Here is a 15822-nt window from a genome sequence, read left to right on the forward strand (position 1 = left end):
TATTTTAATAGATGACTTTAAATTTCATTATGTTAACAACCGAAATTCTACACGGAAAAAAGAAATTTGGAAAGAAGAAAAATCAAAAATCGAGATTTAGACTCAGCATCAAATGGAGAACAAAATGTTTCTTCATATGAAGGGAAAAAATTTTCTTGTGAACAAATAGAGTTTTTAAAATTTTATTGTATGTAATGAAATAAACAATATTAAAAAATTTGAGAGGGGTGGTTGATGGAAAGATGGATGAGAGGGTGTGGAAGGGAAGGGTGTTTTGTGTGCGTATGAGTTGGGTGGTTGCCTTGGGAAAGGATGGGATGAGAGGGTTTGGGATGTTGGTGAGAAAGGATGGATGAGAGGGGTGTGAAGGGAAGGTGTTTTGTGTGCGTATGAGTTGGGTGGTTGCCTTGGGAAAGGATGGGATGAGAGGGGTGTGGAAGGAAGGGTGTTTTGTGTGCTAATGATTGGGTGGGTTGCCTTGGGAAAGGATGGGATGAGAGGGGTGTGGAAGGGAAGGGTGTTTTGTGTGCGTATGAGTTGGGTGTTGCCTTGGGAAAGATGGTATGAAGTTTGGGGGTGTGAGAAAGGATGGGATGGAGAGAGGGTGAAGGAAGGGTGTTTGTGTGCGTATGAGTTGGGTGGTTGCCTTGGAAAGGATGGGATGAGAGGGGTGTGGAAGGGAAGGGTGTTTGTGTGCGTATGAGTTGGTGGTTGCCTTGGAAAGGATGGAGAGAGGGGTGTGGAAGGGAAGGGTGTTTGTGTGCGATGAGTTGGGTGGTTGCCTTGGGAAAGGATGGGATGAGAGGGTTTGTGTTGGTGAGAAAGGAGGATGAGAGGGTGTAAGGGAAGGGTGTTTTGTGTGCGTATGAGTTGGGTGGTTGCCTTGGAAAGGATGGGATGAGAGGGTGTGGAAGGGAAGGGTGTTTGTGTGCGTATGAGTTGGTGGTTGCCTTGGGAAAGGATGGGATGAGAGGGTGTGGAAGGGAAGGGTGTTTTGTGTGCGTATGAGTTGTGGTGCCTTGGGAAGGATGGGATGAGAGTGGGTTTGGGTGGTTGGGAAAGGATGGGATAGAGGGGTGTGGAAGGGAAGGGTGTTTTGTGTGCGTATGAGTTGGGTGGTTGCCTTGGGAAAGGATGGGATGAGAGGGGTGTGGAAGGGAAGGGTGTTTTGTGTGCGTATGAGTTGGGTGGTTGCCTTGGGAAAGGATGGGATGAGAGGGGTGTGGAAGGGAAGGGTGTTTTGTGTGCGTATGAGTTGGGTGGTTGCCTTGGGAAAGGATGGGATGAGAGGGTGTGGAAGGGAAGGGTGTTTTGTGTGCGTATGAGTTGGGTGGTTGCCTTGGGAAAGGATGGGATGAGAGGGGTGTGGAAGGGAAGGGTGTTTTGTGTGCGTATGAGTTGGGTGGTTGCCTTGGGAAAGGATGGGATGAGAGGGGTGTGGAAGGGAAGGGTGTTTTGTGTGCGTATGAGTTGGGTGGTTGCCTTGGGAAAGGATGGGATGAGAGGGTGTGGAAGGGAAGGGTGTTTTGTGTGCGTATGAGTTGGGTGGTTGCCTTGGGAAAGGATGGGATGAGAGGGGTGTGGAAGGGAAGGGTGTTTTGTGTGCGTATGAGTTGGGTGGTTGCCTTGGGAAAGGATGGGATGAGAGGGGTGTGGAAGGGAAGGGTGTTTTGTGTGCGTATGAGTTGGGTGGTTGCCTTGGGAAAGGATGGGATGAGAGGGGTGTGGAAGGGAAGGGTTTTTTGTGTGCGTATGAGTTGGGTGGTTGCCTTGGGAAAGGATGGGATGAGAGGGGTGTGGAAGGGAAGGGTGTTTTGTGTGCGTATGAGTTGGGTGGTTGCCTTGGGAAAGGATGGGATGAGAGGGGTGTGGAAGGGAAGGGTGTTTTGTGTGCGTATGAGTTGGGTGGTTGCCTTGGGAAAGGATGGGATGAGAGGGGTGTGGAAGGGAAGGGTGTTTTGTGTGCGTATGAGTTGGGTGGTTGCCTTGGGAAAGGATGGGATGAGAGGGGTGTGGAAGGGAAGGGTGTTTTGTGTGCGTATGAGTTGGGTGGTTGCCTTGGGAAAGGATGGGATGAGAGGGGTGTGGAAGGGAAGGGTGTTTTGTGTGCGTATGAGTTGGGTGGTTGCCTTGGGAAAGGATGGGATGAGAGGGGTGTGGAAGGGAAGGGTGTTTTGTGTGCGTATGAGTTGGGTGGTTGCCTTGGGAAAGGATGGGATGAGGGGGGTGTGGGTGGTTGGTGAGAAAGGATGGGATGAGAGGGGTGTGGAAGGGAAGGGTGTTTTGTGTGCGTATGAGTTGGGTGGTTGCCTTGGGAAAGGATGGGATGAGAGGGGTGTGGAAGGGAAGGTGTTTTGTGTGCGTATGAGTTGGGTGGGTTGCGTTGGGAAAGGATGGGATGAGAGGGGTGTGGAAGGGAAGGGTGTTTTGTGTGCGTATGAGTTGGGTGGTTGCCTTGGGAAAGGATGGGATGAGAGGGGTTTGGGTGGTTGCCTTGGGAAAGGATGGGATGAGAGGGGTGTGGAAGGGAAGGGTGTTTTGTGTGCGTATGAGTTGGGTGGTTGCCTTGGGAAAGGATGGGATGAGAGGGGTGTGGAAGGGAAGGGTGTTTTGTGTGCGTATGAGTTGGGTGGTTGCCTTGGGAAAGGATGGGATGAGAGGGGTGTGGAAGGGAAGGGTGTTTTGTGTGCGTATGAGTTGGGTGGTTGCCTTGGGAAAGGATGGGATGAGAGGGGTGTGGAAGGGAAGGGTGTTTTGTGTGCGTATGAGTTGGGTGGTTGCCTTGGGAAAGGATGGGATGAGAGGGGTGTGGAAGGGAAGGGTGTTTTGTGTGCGTATGAGTTGGGTGGTTGCCTTGGGAAAGGATGGGATGAGAGGGGTGTGGAAGGGAAGGGTGTTTTGTGTGCGTATGAGTTGGGTGGTTGCCTTGGGAAAGGATGGGATGAGAGGGGTGTGGAAGGGAAGGGTGTTTTGTGTGCGTATGAGTTGGGTGGTTGCCTTGGGAAAGGATGGGATGAGAGGGGTGTGGAAGGGAAGGGTGTTTTGTGTGCGTATGAGTTGGGTGGTTGCCTTGGGAAAGGATGGGATGAGAGGGGTGTGGAAGGGAAGGGTGTTTTGTGTGCGTATGAGTTGGGTGGTTGCCTTGGGAAAGGATGGGATGAGAGGGGTGTGGAAGGGAAGGGTGTTTTGTGTGCGTATGAGTTGGGTGGTTGCCTTGGGAAAGGATGGGATGAGAGGGGTGTGGAAGGGAAGGGTGTTTTGTGTGCGTATGAGTTGGGTGGTTGCCTTGGGAAAGGATGGGATGAGAGGGGTGTGGAAGGGAAGGGTGTTTTGTGTGCGTATGAGTTGGGTGGTTGCCTTGGGAAAGGATGGGATGAGAGGGGTGTGGAAGGGAAGGGTGTTTTGTGTGCGTATGAGTTGGGTGGTTGCCTTGGGAAAGGATGGGATGAGAGGGGTGTGGAAGGGAAGGGTGTTTTGTGTGCGTATGAGTTGGGTGGTTGCCTTGGGAAAGGATGGGATGAGAGGGGTGTGGAAGGGAAGGGTGTTTTGTGTGCGTATGAGTTGGGTGGTTGCCTTGGGAAAGGATGGGATGAGAGGGGTGTGGAAGGGAAGGGTGTTTTGTGTGCGTATGAGTTGGGTGGTTGCCTTGGGAAAGGATGGGATGAGAGGGGTGTGGAAGGGAAGGGTGTTTTGTGTGCGTATGAGTTGGGTGGTTGCCTTGGGAAAGGATGGGATGAGAGGGTGTGGAAGGGAAGGGTGTTTTGTGTGCGTATGAGTTGGGTGGTTGCCTTGGGAAAGGATGGGATGAGAGGGGTGTGGAAGGGAAGGGTGTTTTGTGTGCGTATGAGTTGGGTGGTTGCCTTGGGAAAGGATGGGATGAGAGGGGTGTGGAAGGGAAGGGTGTTTTGTGTGCGTATGAGTTGGGTGGTTGCCTTGGGAAAGGATGGGATGAGAGGGGTGTGGAAGGGAAGGGTGTTTTGTGTGCGTATGAGTTGGGTGGTTGCCTTGGGAAAGGATGGGATGAGAGGGGTGTGGAAGGGAAGGGTGTTTTGTGTGCGTATGAGTTGGGTGGTTGCCTTGGGAAAGGATGGGATGAGAGGGGTGTGGAAGGGAAGGGTGTTTTGTGTGCGTATGAGTTGGGTGGTTGCCTTGGGAAAGGATGGGATGAGAGGGGTGTGGAAGGGAAGGGTGTTTGTGTGCGTATGAGTTGGGTGGTTGCCTTGGGAAAGGATGGGATGAGAGGGGTGTGGAAGGGAAGGGTGTTTTGTGTGCGTATGAGTTGGGTGGTTGCCTTGGGAAAGGATGGGATGAGAGGGGTGTGGAAGGGAAGGTGTTTTGTGTGCGTATGAGTTGGGTGGTTGCCTTGGGAAAGGATGGGATGAGAGGGGTGTGGAAGGGAAGGGTGTTTTGTGTGCGTATGAGTTGGGTGGTTGCCTTGGGAAAGGATGGGATGAGAGGGGTGTGGAAGGGAAGGGTGTTTTGTGTGCGTATGAGTTGGGTGGTTGCCTTGGGAAAGGATGGGATGAGAGGGGTGTGGAAGGGAAGGGTGTTTTGTGTGCGTATGAGTTGGGTGGTTGCCTTGGGAAAGGATGGGATGAGAGGGGTGTGGAAGGGAAGGGTGTTTTGTGTGCGTATGAGTTGGGTGGTTGCCTTGGGAAAGGATGGGATGAGAGGGGTGTGGAAGGGAAGGGTGTTTTTGTGCGTATGAGTTGGGTGGTTGCCTTGGGAAAGGATGGGATGAGAGGGGTGTGGAAGGGAAGGGTGTTTTGTGTGCGTATGAGTTGGGTGGTTGCCTTGGGAAAGGATGGGATGAGAGGGGTGTGGAAGGGAAGGGTGTTTTGTGTGCGTATGAGTTGGGTGGTTGCCTTGGGAAAGGATGGGATGAGAGGGGTGTGGAAGGGAAGGGTGTTTTGTGTGCGTATGAGTTGGGTGGTTGCCTTGGGAAAGGATGGGATGAGAGGGGTGTGGAAGGGAAGGGTGTTTTGTGTGCGTATGAGTTGGGTGGTTGCCTTGGGAAAGGATGGGATGAGAGGGGTGTGGAAGGGAAGGGTGTTTTGTGTGCGTATGAGTTGGGTGGTTGCCTTGGGAAAGGATGGGATGAGAGGGGTGTGGAAGGGAAGGGTGTTTTGTGTGCGTATGAGTTGGGTGGTTGCCTTGGGAAAGGATGGATGAGAGGGGTGTGGAAGGGAAGGGTGTTTTGTGTGCGTATGAGTTGGGTGGTTGCCTTGGGAAAGGATGGGATGAGAGGGGTGTGGAAGGGAAGGGTGTTTTGTGTGCGTATGAGTTGGGTGGTTGCCTTGGGAAAGGATGGGATGAGAGGGGTGTGGAAGGGAAGGGTGTTTTGTGTGCGTATGAGTTGGGTGGTTGCCTTGGGAAAGGATGGGATGAGAGGGGTGTGGAAGGGAAGGGTGTTTTGTGTGCGTATGAGTTGGGTGGTTGCCTTGGGAAAGGATGGGATGAGAGGGGTGTGGAAGGGAAGGGTGTTTTGTGTGCGTATGAGTTGGGTGTTGCCTTGGGAAAGGATGGGATGAGAGGGGTGTGGAAGGGAAGGGTGTTTTGTGTGCGTATGAGTTGGGTGGTTGCCTTGGGAAAGGATGGGATGAGAGGGTGTGGAAGGGAAGGGTGTTTTGTGTGCGTATGAGTTGGGTGGTTGCCTTGGGAAAGGATGGGATGAGAGGGGTGTGGAAGGGAAGGGTGTTTTGTGTGCGTATGAGTTGGGTGGTGTGGGGAAGGATGGGATGAGAGGGGTGTGGAAGGGAAGGGTGTTTTGTGTGCGTATGAGTTGGGTGGTTGCCTTGGGAAAGGATGGGATGAGAGGGGTGTGGAAGGGAAGGGTGTTTTGTGTGCGTATGAGTTGGGTGGTTGCCTTGGGAAAGGATGGGATGAGAGGGGTGTGGAAGGGAAGGGTGTTTTGTGTGCGTATGAGTTGGGTGGTTGCCTTGGGAAAGGATGGGATGAGAGGGTGTGGAAGGGAAGGTGTTTTGTGTGCGTATGAGTTGGGTGGTTGCCTTGGGAAAGGATGGGATGAGAGGGGTGTGGAAGGGTGTGGGAAGGGTGTTTTGTGTGCGTATGAGTTGGGTGGTTGCCTTGGGAAAGGATGGGATGAGAGGGGTGTGGAAGGGAAGGGTGTTTTGTGTGCGTATGAGTTGGGTGGTTGCCTTGGGAAAGGATGGGATGAGAGGGGTGTGGAAGGGAAGGGTGTTTTTGTGTGCGTATGAGTTGGGTGGTTGCCTTGGGAAAGGATGGGATGAGAGGGGTGTGGAAGGGAAGGGTTTTTGTGTGCGTATGAGAGTTTGGTGGTTGCCTGGGAAAGGATGGGATGAGAGGGGTGTGGAAGGGAAGGGTGTTTTGTGTGCGTATGAGTTGGGTGGTTGCCTTGGAAAGGATGGGATGAGAGGGGTGTGGAAGGGAAGGGTGTTTTGTGTGCGTATGAGTGGGTGGTTGCCTTGGGAAAGGATGGGATGAGAGGGTGTGGAAGGGAAGGGTTTTTGTGTGCGTATGAGTGGGTGGTTGCCTTGGGAAAGGATGGATGAGAGGGTGTGGAAGGAAGGGTTGTTTGTGTGCGTATGAGTTGGGTGGTTGCCTTGGGAAAGGATGGGATGAGAGGGTGTGGAAGGAAGGGTGTTTTGTGTGCGTATGAGTTGGGTGGTTGCCTTGGGAAAGGATGGATGAGAGGGGTGTGGAAGGGAAGGGTGTTTGTGTGCGTATGAGTTGGGTGGTTGCCTTGGGAAAGGATGGGATGAGAGGGGTGTGGAAGGGAAGGTGTTTTGTGTGCGTATGAGTTGGGTGGTTGCCTTGGAAAGGATGGGATGAGAGGGGTGTGGAAGGGAAGGGTGTTTTGTGTGCGTATGAGTTGGGTGGTTGCCTTGGGAAAATGGGATGAGAGGGGTGTGGAAGGAAGGGTGTTTTGTGTGCGTATGAGTTGGGTGGTTGCCTTGGGAAAGGGATGGGATGAGAGGGGTGTGGAAGAAGGGTGTTTGTGTGCGTATGAGTTGGGTGGTTGCCTTGGGAAAGGATGGGATGAGAGGGGTGTGGAAGGGAAGGGTGTTTTGTGTGCGTATGAGTTGGGTGTTGCCTTGGGAAAGGAGGGATGAGAGGGGTGTGGAAGGGAAGGGTGTTTTGTGTGCGTATGAGTTGGGTGGTTGCCTTGGGAAAGGATGGGATGAGAGGGGTGTGGAAGGGAAGGGTGTTTTGTGTGCGTATGAGTTGGGTGGTTGCCTTGGGAAAGGATGGGATGAGAGGGGTGTGGAAGGGAAGGTGTTTTGTGTGCGTATGAGTTGGGTGGTTGCCTTGGGAAAGGATGGGATGAGAGGGGTGTGGAAGGGAAGGGTGTTTTGTGTGCGTATGAGTTGGGTGGTTGCCTTGGGAAAGGATGGGATGAGAGGGTGGGAAGGGAAGGGTGTTTTGTGTGCGTATGAGTTGGGTGGTTGCCTTGGGAAAGGATGGGATGAGGGGTGTGGAAGGGAAGGGTGTTTTGTGTGCGTATGAGTTGGGTGGTTGCCTTGGGAAAGGATGGATGAGAGGGTGTGGAAGGGAAGGGTGTTTTGTGTGCGTATGAGTTGGGTGGTTGCCTTGGGAAAGGATGGGATGAGAGGGGTGTGGAAGGGAAGGGTTTTGTGTGCGTATGAGTTGGGTGGTTGCCTTGGGAAAGGATGGGATGAGAGGGGTGTGGAAGGGAAGGTGTTTGTGTGCGTATGAGTTGGGTGGTTGCCTTGGGAAAGGATGGGATGAGAGGGGTGTGGAAGGGAAGGGTGTTTGTGTGCGTATGAGTTGGGTGGTTGCCTTGGGAAAGGATGGGATGAGAGGGGTGTGGAAGGGAAGGGTGTTTTGTGTGCGTATGAGTTGGGTGGTTGCCTTGGAAAAGGATGGGATGAGAGGGGTGTGGAAGGGAAGGGTGTTTTGTGTGTGTATGAGTTGGGTGGTTGCCTTGGGAAAGGATGGGATGAGAGGGGTGTGGAAGGGAAGGTGTTTTGTGTGCGTATGAGTTGGGTGGTTGCCTTGGGAAAGGATGGGATGAGAGGGTGTGGAAGGGAAGGTGTTTTGTGTGCGTATGAGTTGGGTGTTTGCCTTGGGAAAGGATGGGATGAGAGGGGTGTGGAAGGGAAGGGTGTTTTGTGTGCGTATGAGTTGGGTGGTTGCCTTGGGAAAGGATGGGATGAGAGGGTGTGGAAGGAAGGGTGTTTTGTGTGCGTATGAGTTGGGTGGTTGCCTTGGGAAAGGATGGGATGAGAGGGGTGTGGAAGGGAAGGGTGTTTGTGTGCGTATGAGTTGGGTGGTTGCCTTGGGAAAGGATGGGATGAGAGGGGTGTGGAAGGGAAGGGTGTTTTGTGTGCGTATGAGTTGGGTGGTTGCCTTGGGAAAGGATGGATGAGAGGGTGTGGAAGGAAGGGTGTTTTGTGTGCGTATGAGTTGGGTGGTTGCCTTGGGAAAGTGGATGAGATGTGGAAGAAGGGTGTTTTGTGTGCGTAACGGTAAGGGGTTTCAAGTGCCACTCAATCCTCTGAAATAGTCTGTGGTAATTTTTAATCTCTACACTATTTCCATATAAGCTCCATTTTTAAACAGTTTTTAACACTCGAGCATTGAAAAGTGTGATGAGACTTGCAAAATTAAAGGAAAAAATATTGTGGAATTATTGTTTTTATATTTATGTTTATTTTGGAAAATCTGTTAAGAATGAAAAGATATTGATTACTGGAGATAATTTAAGAAAAAGATATCAATTTCGAAAATCTTCTATGAATCAAGGATAAATAATGAAGTTTAAAATAACTTTGAAAAATTAAAATCAAAAAAAAGTGAGAAGAATTCAAATTAAAGTCGGGCGCGTAAAGGTTTGGCGTCCTAAGGCGTCCTGATGTAAACTATTCAATTTTTGAGAAGTTTACACCATAATTGAACAGTTTATGGCGTCCTGAGAGGAGATTTCAATGGGTATGGCGTCCTAAAAAATAGAAGAAAATGATTTTTTCTCGATTTTTCTAGAAATTGAATTTTTAAAAAAAGAAAAAAATCAAAACGCATACATTCAAGAAAGACTATAAATGAAGATTTTTCTATTTTTTTTCATTCTAAAACATCTTTTTTTGGATAATTTTTTAATAAATATGTAAGAAAGATGGAAGAAAAAGTAAATTTACTTTAAGAAAATTCGTTTTACATGATGTAAGACCCATAACAACTATAAATATTCAATTATTTAAAATAAAAAAAGAAAAACAGATTAAATGTATCTCACATCAAAATCCATTGACCTAAGGATGTTAAGTTTCTGTTTTTAAAAGTTGATATTTTTTTTTAATTTTAAGAAAATTAATAGCATGTTATTAGACAATAGGAGTGTAATGATATTGACTAAACAGAAATGAGAGAATAGAGATATAATTTTGATAAGCAATATTGCGAACAAATTCTGAAGTAAAATCGCGATCAATAATTGAAAATTACGATCATGTACTGAAAAATGACGATCGAATTGAATGAATAGAATTATATCTAAGAAAAAATAAATTGTATTTAGAAGATGAACAAAGAAAGGTGTATGCTAAAAATCATTTAGCAATGTTCCATATTAAGTTCTGTCAAAATGTAAGCTATTCAATTCTATCGTCGGGGGAAGTATCACAAATCTATCAATTTTTTTGTAAAAGTATACAAAAACATATGGTGTTCAATTAGTTTATAATAATAGAAGTATTAAGATTATCCAAAATAAGAAAAACTAGGTTTTGAGAACACTTTTGAGATGATAATCAAAATATTTTGATTGAAAAATAATATATTATTTATCAGATATAGAATGGATTTTTTCAAATTTAAAAATTCTGAAAAATAAACAGTTTTGTAAAGTAAAAAAAATGAACGAAAACTCGAGACCTCGTATTCCAAATGAATGGGTAAGATATATGTATGAAAAACTTGAAAGTGGTGAGTAAGGATGTCAATTTGGAAGAAAAGTGAGAAAATTCCTAAAATGCTAAAAATGAATTTTCCAAACGTGCTTTTTTATCTCATTTTTTTGATTTTGAAAAAAATTTGGAGAGAAGAACTCTTCGTTTTTGAATTTTATCACGATGGTTTTAAAGTATATTAGACACATGTATTGGTATTACTATTTTTGTATATTTTGAGAGAAAATCCCTAAAAAGTGAGAAAATCTAAGACGGTTTGAGAAAATATATAAACTATTGAAAATTTGAATTAAACTTCTAATTTGGAAAAAAGAAATTTGGAAAGAAGAAAATTCAAAAATCGAGATTTAGACTCAGCATCAAATGGAGAACAAAATGTTTCTTCATATGAAGGAAAAAATTTTCTTGTGAAGAAATAGAGTTTTTTAAATTTTATTGTATGTAATGAAATAAACAAATATTAAAATTATTTTTTGATAACAAGAAAATTCCCAATAGAAAATATTTGAGAGAAAGAAAAAAAGAAAATTGAAAAATATTACTCTCCTTTATATTTCATGAGATTTTAAATTTATTCTCATAAAATTGACAATTTTATACGTTTAGATGAAAATAAGTGATTTTGGTTGAAATAGAAATTATTATTTGCTTACAGCTATCAAATAGATTTTTGCTATTTTGATTAAAATTTGTTAATCAAATTAATAAATTTTTCTAAAATTATTAAATATCTGGATCACTCACATATACAATGAATTGAACGATAAAAATAATACAACTCAACTAAGTTTCCTGTCATTCAACTAAAAAAAATTATGCAAATTAAATTAAATTGTTTATTCAAATATAAAACAAAGATGAAGTAATTACAGTTATCATAAACTTTATGAATAACTCTGTAATTGGTTCAGATTTTCGTAAAAATATTTTTATTAATATCGATAAGAATACGTTTACCTACTATCACAACATATCGATAAACAAGAGTAGAGTGATTTTTATCATCGAAACTTTTTAAAAGCTGTAAGCTGGAAGGAAAAATCTTGTTTTTTCTGAGTTAGTTGTAGAACTATTGATGCACGAGTTATCATTGTGATGTAGAAGGATGTCAATGTACTGACTGAAGGATATGAAGTGAATTGAATTTCATTGCATTTCAATTTGATTCAAAATTTGTTGAAATGATATGAATGTGTCAACATCTGTATCACTCTCTTTCACTCCTTCCCTATTCTTTCGAGAACGAAGCTAGCTCAGCTTTCGCTGAGCGAATTGACACTTTTGATGTCCTAAACGTACATGCTCTCAAATTTATCGAAAAAAAATTATACCACCTAAACTAGTATATTCTTATTTTAAATATGATATAAAAAAAAAAAAAAAAAAAAAAAAAAAAAAAAAAAGGTAGTGGGGCTTCCAGGCACTTCGTGCCTTCTAGCCCTGAGGATGAATGAGTATAATGAAGTCTTGACAAAACATTTACGAAGAAATCTCAACAAAGTCTTTACGAAGAAGTCTTGACAAAACATTTACGAAGAAGTCTTGACAAAACATTTACGAAGAAATCTCAACAAAGTCTTTACGAAGAAGTCTTGACAAAGTCTTTACGAAGAAGTCTTGACAAAGTCTTTACGAAGAAGTCTTGACAAAATATTTACGATGAAGTCTTGACAAAGTCTTTATGAAGAAATCTCAACAAAGTCTTTACGAAGAAATCTCAACAAAGTCTTTACGAAGAAGTCTCAACAAAGTCTTACGAAGAAGTCTTAACAAAACATAGACAAGAAAGTTCATGAGTGTAAATGACCCAAAAATATATTTTAGGGTAGAAGGGTATATCTACCCCGTTTTCTACCCTCTTTTCTACCCTCTTGAATTTTCATGAAATTTACACCAAAAATATACTACTAGGGTCATTTACGAAGAAATCTCAACAAAGTCTTTACGATGAAGTCTTGACAAAGTCTTTACGAAGAAATCTCAACAAAGTCTTACGAAGAAGTCTCAACAAAGTCTTTACGAAGAAGTCTTAACAAAACATAGACAAGAAAGTTCATGAGTGTAAATGACCCAAAAATATATTTTAGGGTAGAAGGGTATATCTACCCGTTTTCTACCCTCTTTTCTACCCTCTTGAATTTTCATGAAATTTACACCAAAATATACTACTAGGGTCATTTACGAAGAAATCTCAACAAAGTCTTTACGAAGAAGTCTTGACAAAGTCTTTACGAAGAAGTCTCAACAAAACATTTATGAAGAAGTCTTAACAAAGTCTTTATGAAGAAGTCTTGACAAAGTCTTTACGAAGAAATTCATGAAAATTCAAGAGGGTAGAAAAGAGGGTAGAAAACGGGGTAGATATACCCTTCTACCCTAAAATATATTTTTGGGTCATTTACACTCATTTACGAAGAAGTCTCAACAAAGTCTTTACGAAGAAGTCACAATAAAACATCTGTCAAAAACCGCTTTTTAACTTCACTTAAAATGCCACGTAAGCTACGTAAGAATATACGTAAGAGGAAGGGAGCATTGAAACATCCAATAGTAAGACTGACACCACAACAACAGTTGCAACAACAAATGCTGAATGACCCCACTATGTTGCAACAAATGTCAAGCAATCCTATGCTTTTAAACCGAGTTGTTGGTGCACAGAGTGGAGGTTTAAGAGCGGCACTTTTTAGCGAAAATGGCAGGCTATGGTGGAGCTGCAGACGGAACAGCATATAACCCTCAAAGTCAAATGAATTTGAGTTCACTCAAAAATCAAATAACAGATGTCAAAAAGTCAAACATAGACATACAGAAGCAAATAAGTGAAAACGAAAAGAAACTAGAATATGACAGACACACAAAGAAACTCAATGAGTTAAACGTAGAGAAAAAGAAGAAAGAAGAACAACTGAAAGAACTAAGTACAGAGGAATATGCGAAAAAAGTGTCAGAAAAAGCAGCAGAAGTAGCAAAAATGGAACAAGATGTTGTAAATTTGAAAAACCATACTACTCGATATAAAGTACTGAAAGATGAAGAGATAAAACAAAAAGCCCTGAAGACATATATGGATAGCGATGAGTATAAAAAAGAAGTTGAAGCAAATGTAAAGGCAGAAAAACTTTTACAGTTGCAAAACCAAACCGTACAGTATGAAAACTTAGCACAAAAAGTAAAAATAACGACGCGGCTATGCAAAAGGCAATGAAAAGCGCAGAATATATAAAAGCTAACAATGACTGGTTAGATGCCCAAGCCAACGCTAAAGCAGCCCAACTCATAGGGTCAATAAGGACAAAAATACAAGCGGATGAAGATAGTTCAAATGAAGCTTTAACAAATGCTGACTTTAAGAACGCTTTCGAAGCTCTTCATAGTAAGGTGAAACAAGTGAACGACTTCTCATCTGGAAAGAAACTGAAGTCTGAAGGTTTCGACAAAGAGTTAAGAGAAGTAGCACAAAATATGACGAAAATAACAGATGCAGCAACGAGACAGGCAGTTCAAAGTGCCTATGACGCCGTTAGAGCAACTGTTGTGGAAAGTCAAGAAAAGAGTTACAACAGACCAAAACAGACCTAGTAAATGCTTTCTTAAGAACGAAAAGTCAGGTAGGACATTACGCTGCAGATGGAACATATGTGCCAGCTGGTGGAACTTATATACCAGCTGTTGGAATTTATATACCACCAAACCCTCCAAGAGAAGCACCTGCACCAGGACTACCTAAAACATTTACATCGTCACATGGACACAGACATAGGCATGCACCAAAACCAACACAACAACCACACAACAACAACACAACAACCACAGTTCAAAACTGCACAACAACAACCACAACCAACAGTTCAAAACCCTGCACAACAACAACAACCACAAACAGAGCAAGGACATAAAAGAAGTAGAGAACAAGGAAACCAAGAATTCTTAAAAAGGCTTAAAGAAGAGTGTGGTTTCCCAGATACTATTGACTTTAGTGACAGATATAAAGAAGCTATTGGAAAGTTCAAGGATGGAAATACTGACCCGAACCTATTTAGCTTTATGGCTCAGCACCAAATGGATATAATTCAAACCTGGAAAATACAAGCTCGCAAAGGGATATGATTTAATAGCATATCATCCAAATGACATGGATGAATTTACTCCGAGATATTTGATGTCAGAGCTAAATGACAATTCAACTTTCGTCATGAAACGCGTAAAAAATAGAGACGGAACGAAAGAACAAAAGCTTATGAATGCGGATGACGTAGATAGGGAAATTGTTGAAAACGGTCTCGGAATATATGAAATGCCAGCAGATGAGGTACAAGAAACTCCACAGGAAGAAGTTCAGATACAACCAGACATGGAAGAAATAGTTCAGCAACAACAGCTAGAAGAGCCTGAAGGAAACGAACAAGTCACTCCTTTGGAAACTAACTTCACAGAACTAGATGAAGATTTGGAACAGCCGAAAATTCTTGACCCTCAACAAGAGTATGCGGAGAATATGGAATATTTCCAAGAGTCTAAAAAAAATTCGGCTGACATAGTAGAAGAATATCGAAAAATGTTTGCCGACATACAAAAGACTCCAACATCAGATGAAAATATCCAGCATAGAATGGAAGAACTGAAAAAAAATGTACACAAATACAACAACCCTTTTTACTTACGAGCATTTAACGTTCAATCTTCGGATGAACTCGGTGAAGATAAAAGGTTAAATTTCAAGAAAACATATAGAAATGAAACATTGTTTAAAGTTCATTCAGAACCTAACCAAGATGGAAACAAACCTACTTTTGTTTCTGCAGACGATGGAACTACAATGAGATGGGGTCATAAAGCTAATCCGGATAGGTGGTTCATAAACTTACAACCTCAATTCCAAGAAGTTGTAGACGCAATGGAAGTCAATGGTGAACGAGACATAGCTGGTATTTTAAGCGCGGCTTTAATGCCATTGAAAGATATGAAACATGCAGATATTTTGGACCAGTATGAAATGAACATGGCTGATGGAAATATAACACCTGACGTTCTAGAACATTTATCTCAAAGAACTACACAGAACCATAGAGATGGTATATTTGGTGAAGAGTTTAGAAAGAAAGTTAGGGAGAGCGAAGGAAGAGAACCTATTGTACATGACCTTGCAAACGAAAGTTTACAAAATGTCATAAAAACTTACTTTGCAGGCGATGAATCGAGAAGGGATGAATATTTAAGAAAACTCAAATGGACAGTACCAAATGAAATGTTAGTATTGAAAAACATGTTCCTTGACAAAATAAAACCAACTACAGAAATAAACGACGCAAGACTGAAAGATTGGGTAAAAGCTTTCCCATTCACAAAAGATATAGTTGGTAACATGGAAAGAAAACCAGAATGGCTACAAAAACATATATTTGGAAACGAGCTTATTCCATATGGACAAGCACTGTTTGAAGAGCTTGAACCAGAAACTCAGGAAAGAGTCATGCAAACAATACGCGAAGACTCAAATACAAACTATGACAAAATCTTTCTAGGATATAGGTTACCTGAGATGGGCGACCAGAGCCCAAAGGCAAAAAGGACATGGGAAATTTGCAACATACTAGATGAACATAATGCAAAGATGCAACAACTTCAAGCAGAGGGCAATGAAGGAAAAAGAAGAGTTAAAAACTCAGTCAGGAAGAAAGTAAAGCTTGGTCGGAGTGGGTTCTATTATGACATATAAATCCAACTATTCTATATTTTTACTCATATGAAATGTACGCCGCTCAGAATATAACGCCAACAGTTTTGGATGCTATGAATGGAAATGTTTCCGAATGGTATAACGAATGCGACAATGCCATTAGAAGGTCAGAAATAGTTCCTGGAACTTACGAATATACAACTGCTGTTTCTTATGGAAACGTAGGTGAGT

The 15822-nt window shown here is 43.3% G+C and overlaps 2 protein-coding genes and 2 pseudogenes across 4 annotated transcripts, besides 3 other annotated features; 3 read left to right on the forward strand and 1 right to left on the reverse strand.

Annotated features, from left to right (window-relative positions):
- Positions 1 to 457: 457 nt before the first annotated feature.
- Positions 458 to 8485, reverse strand: TVAGG3_0457950 (periaxin-like family; the record flags this gene model as incomplete). Its single annotated transcript, XM_051234921.1, has 1 exon — positions 458 to 8485. One exon carries the CDS (start codon positions 8483 to 8485, stop codon positions 458 to 460), a length of 8028 nt encoding a protein of 2675 aa, XP_051092745.1.
- A 337-nt stretch (positions 8486 to 8822) lies between these two features.
- Positions 8823 to 9563: a mobile genetic element.
- Positions 9563 to 9603: a mobile genetic element.
- Positions 9604 to 12660: 3057 nt separating this feature from the next.
- On the forward strand, positions 12661 to 13653 carry TVAGG3_0457980 (annotated as a pseudogene). Its single transcript has one exon. A coding segment is annotated over exon 1 (993 nt).
- Positions 13654 to 13958: 305 nt separating this feature from the next.
- Positions 13959 to 14586, forward strand: TVAGG3_0457990 (annotated as a pseudogene). The gene has a single exon. A coding segment is annotated over exon 1 (628 nt).
- Positions 14587 to 14808: 222 nt separating this feature from the next.
- Positions 14809 to 15630, forward strand: TVAGG3_0458000 (protein of unknown function, DUF4106 family; the record flags this gene model as incomplete). Its single annotated transcript, XM_051234922.1, has 1 exon — positions 14809 to 15630. One exon carries the CDS (start codon positions 14809 to 14811, stop codon positions 15628 to 15630), a length of 822 nt encoding a protein of 273 aa, XP_051092746.1.
- Positions 15631 to 15716: 86 nt separating this feature from the next.
- Positions 15717 to 15822: part of a mobile genetic element that runs on past the window's edge.

This window comes from Trichomonas vaginalis, chromosome II (genome assembly GCF_026262505.1).
Source record: "Trichomonas vaginalis G3 chromosome II, whole genome shotgun sequence".
NCBI classification, from domain to species: Eukaryota; Parabasalia; order Trichomonadida; family Trichomonadidae; genus Trichomonas; species Trichomonas vaginalis.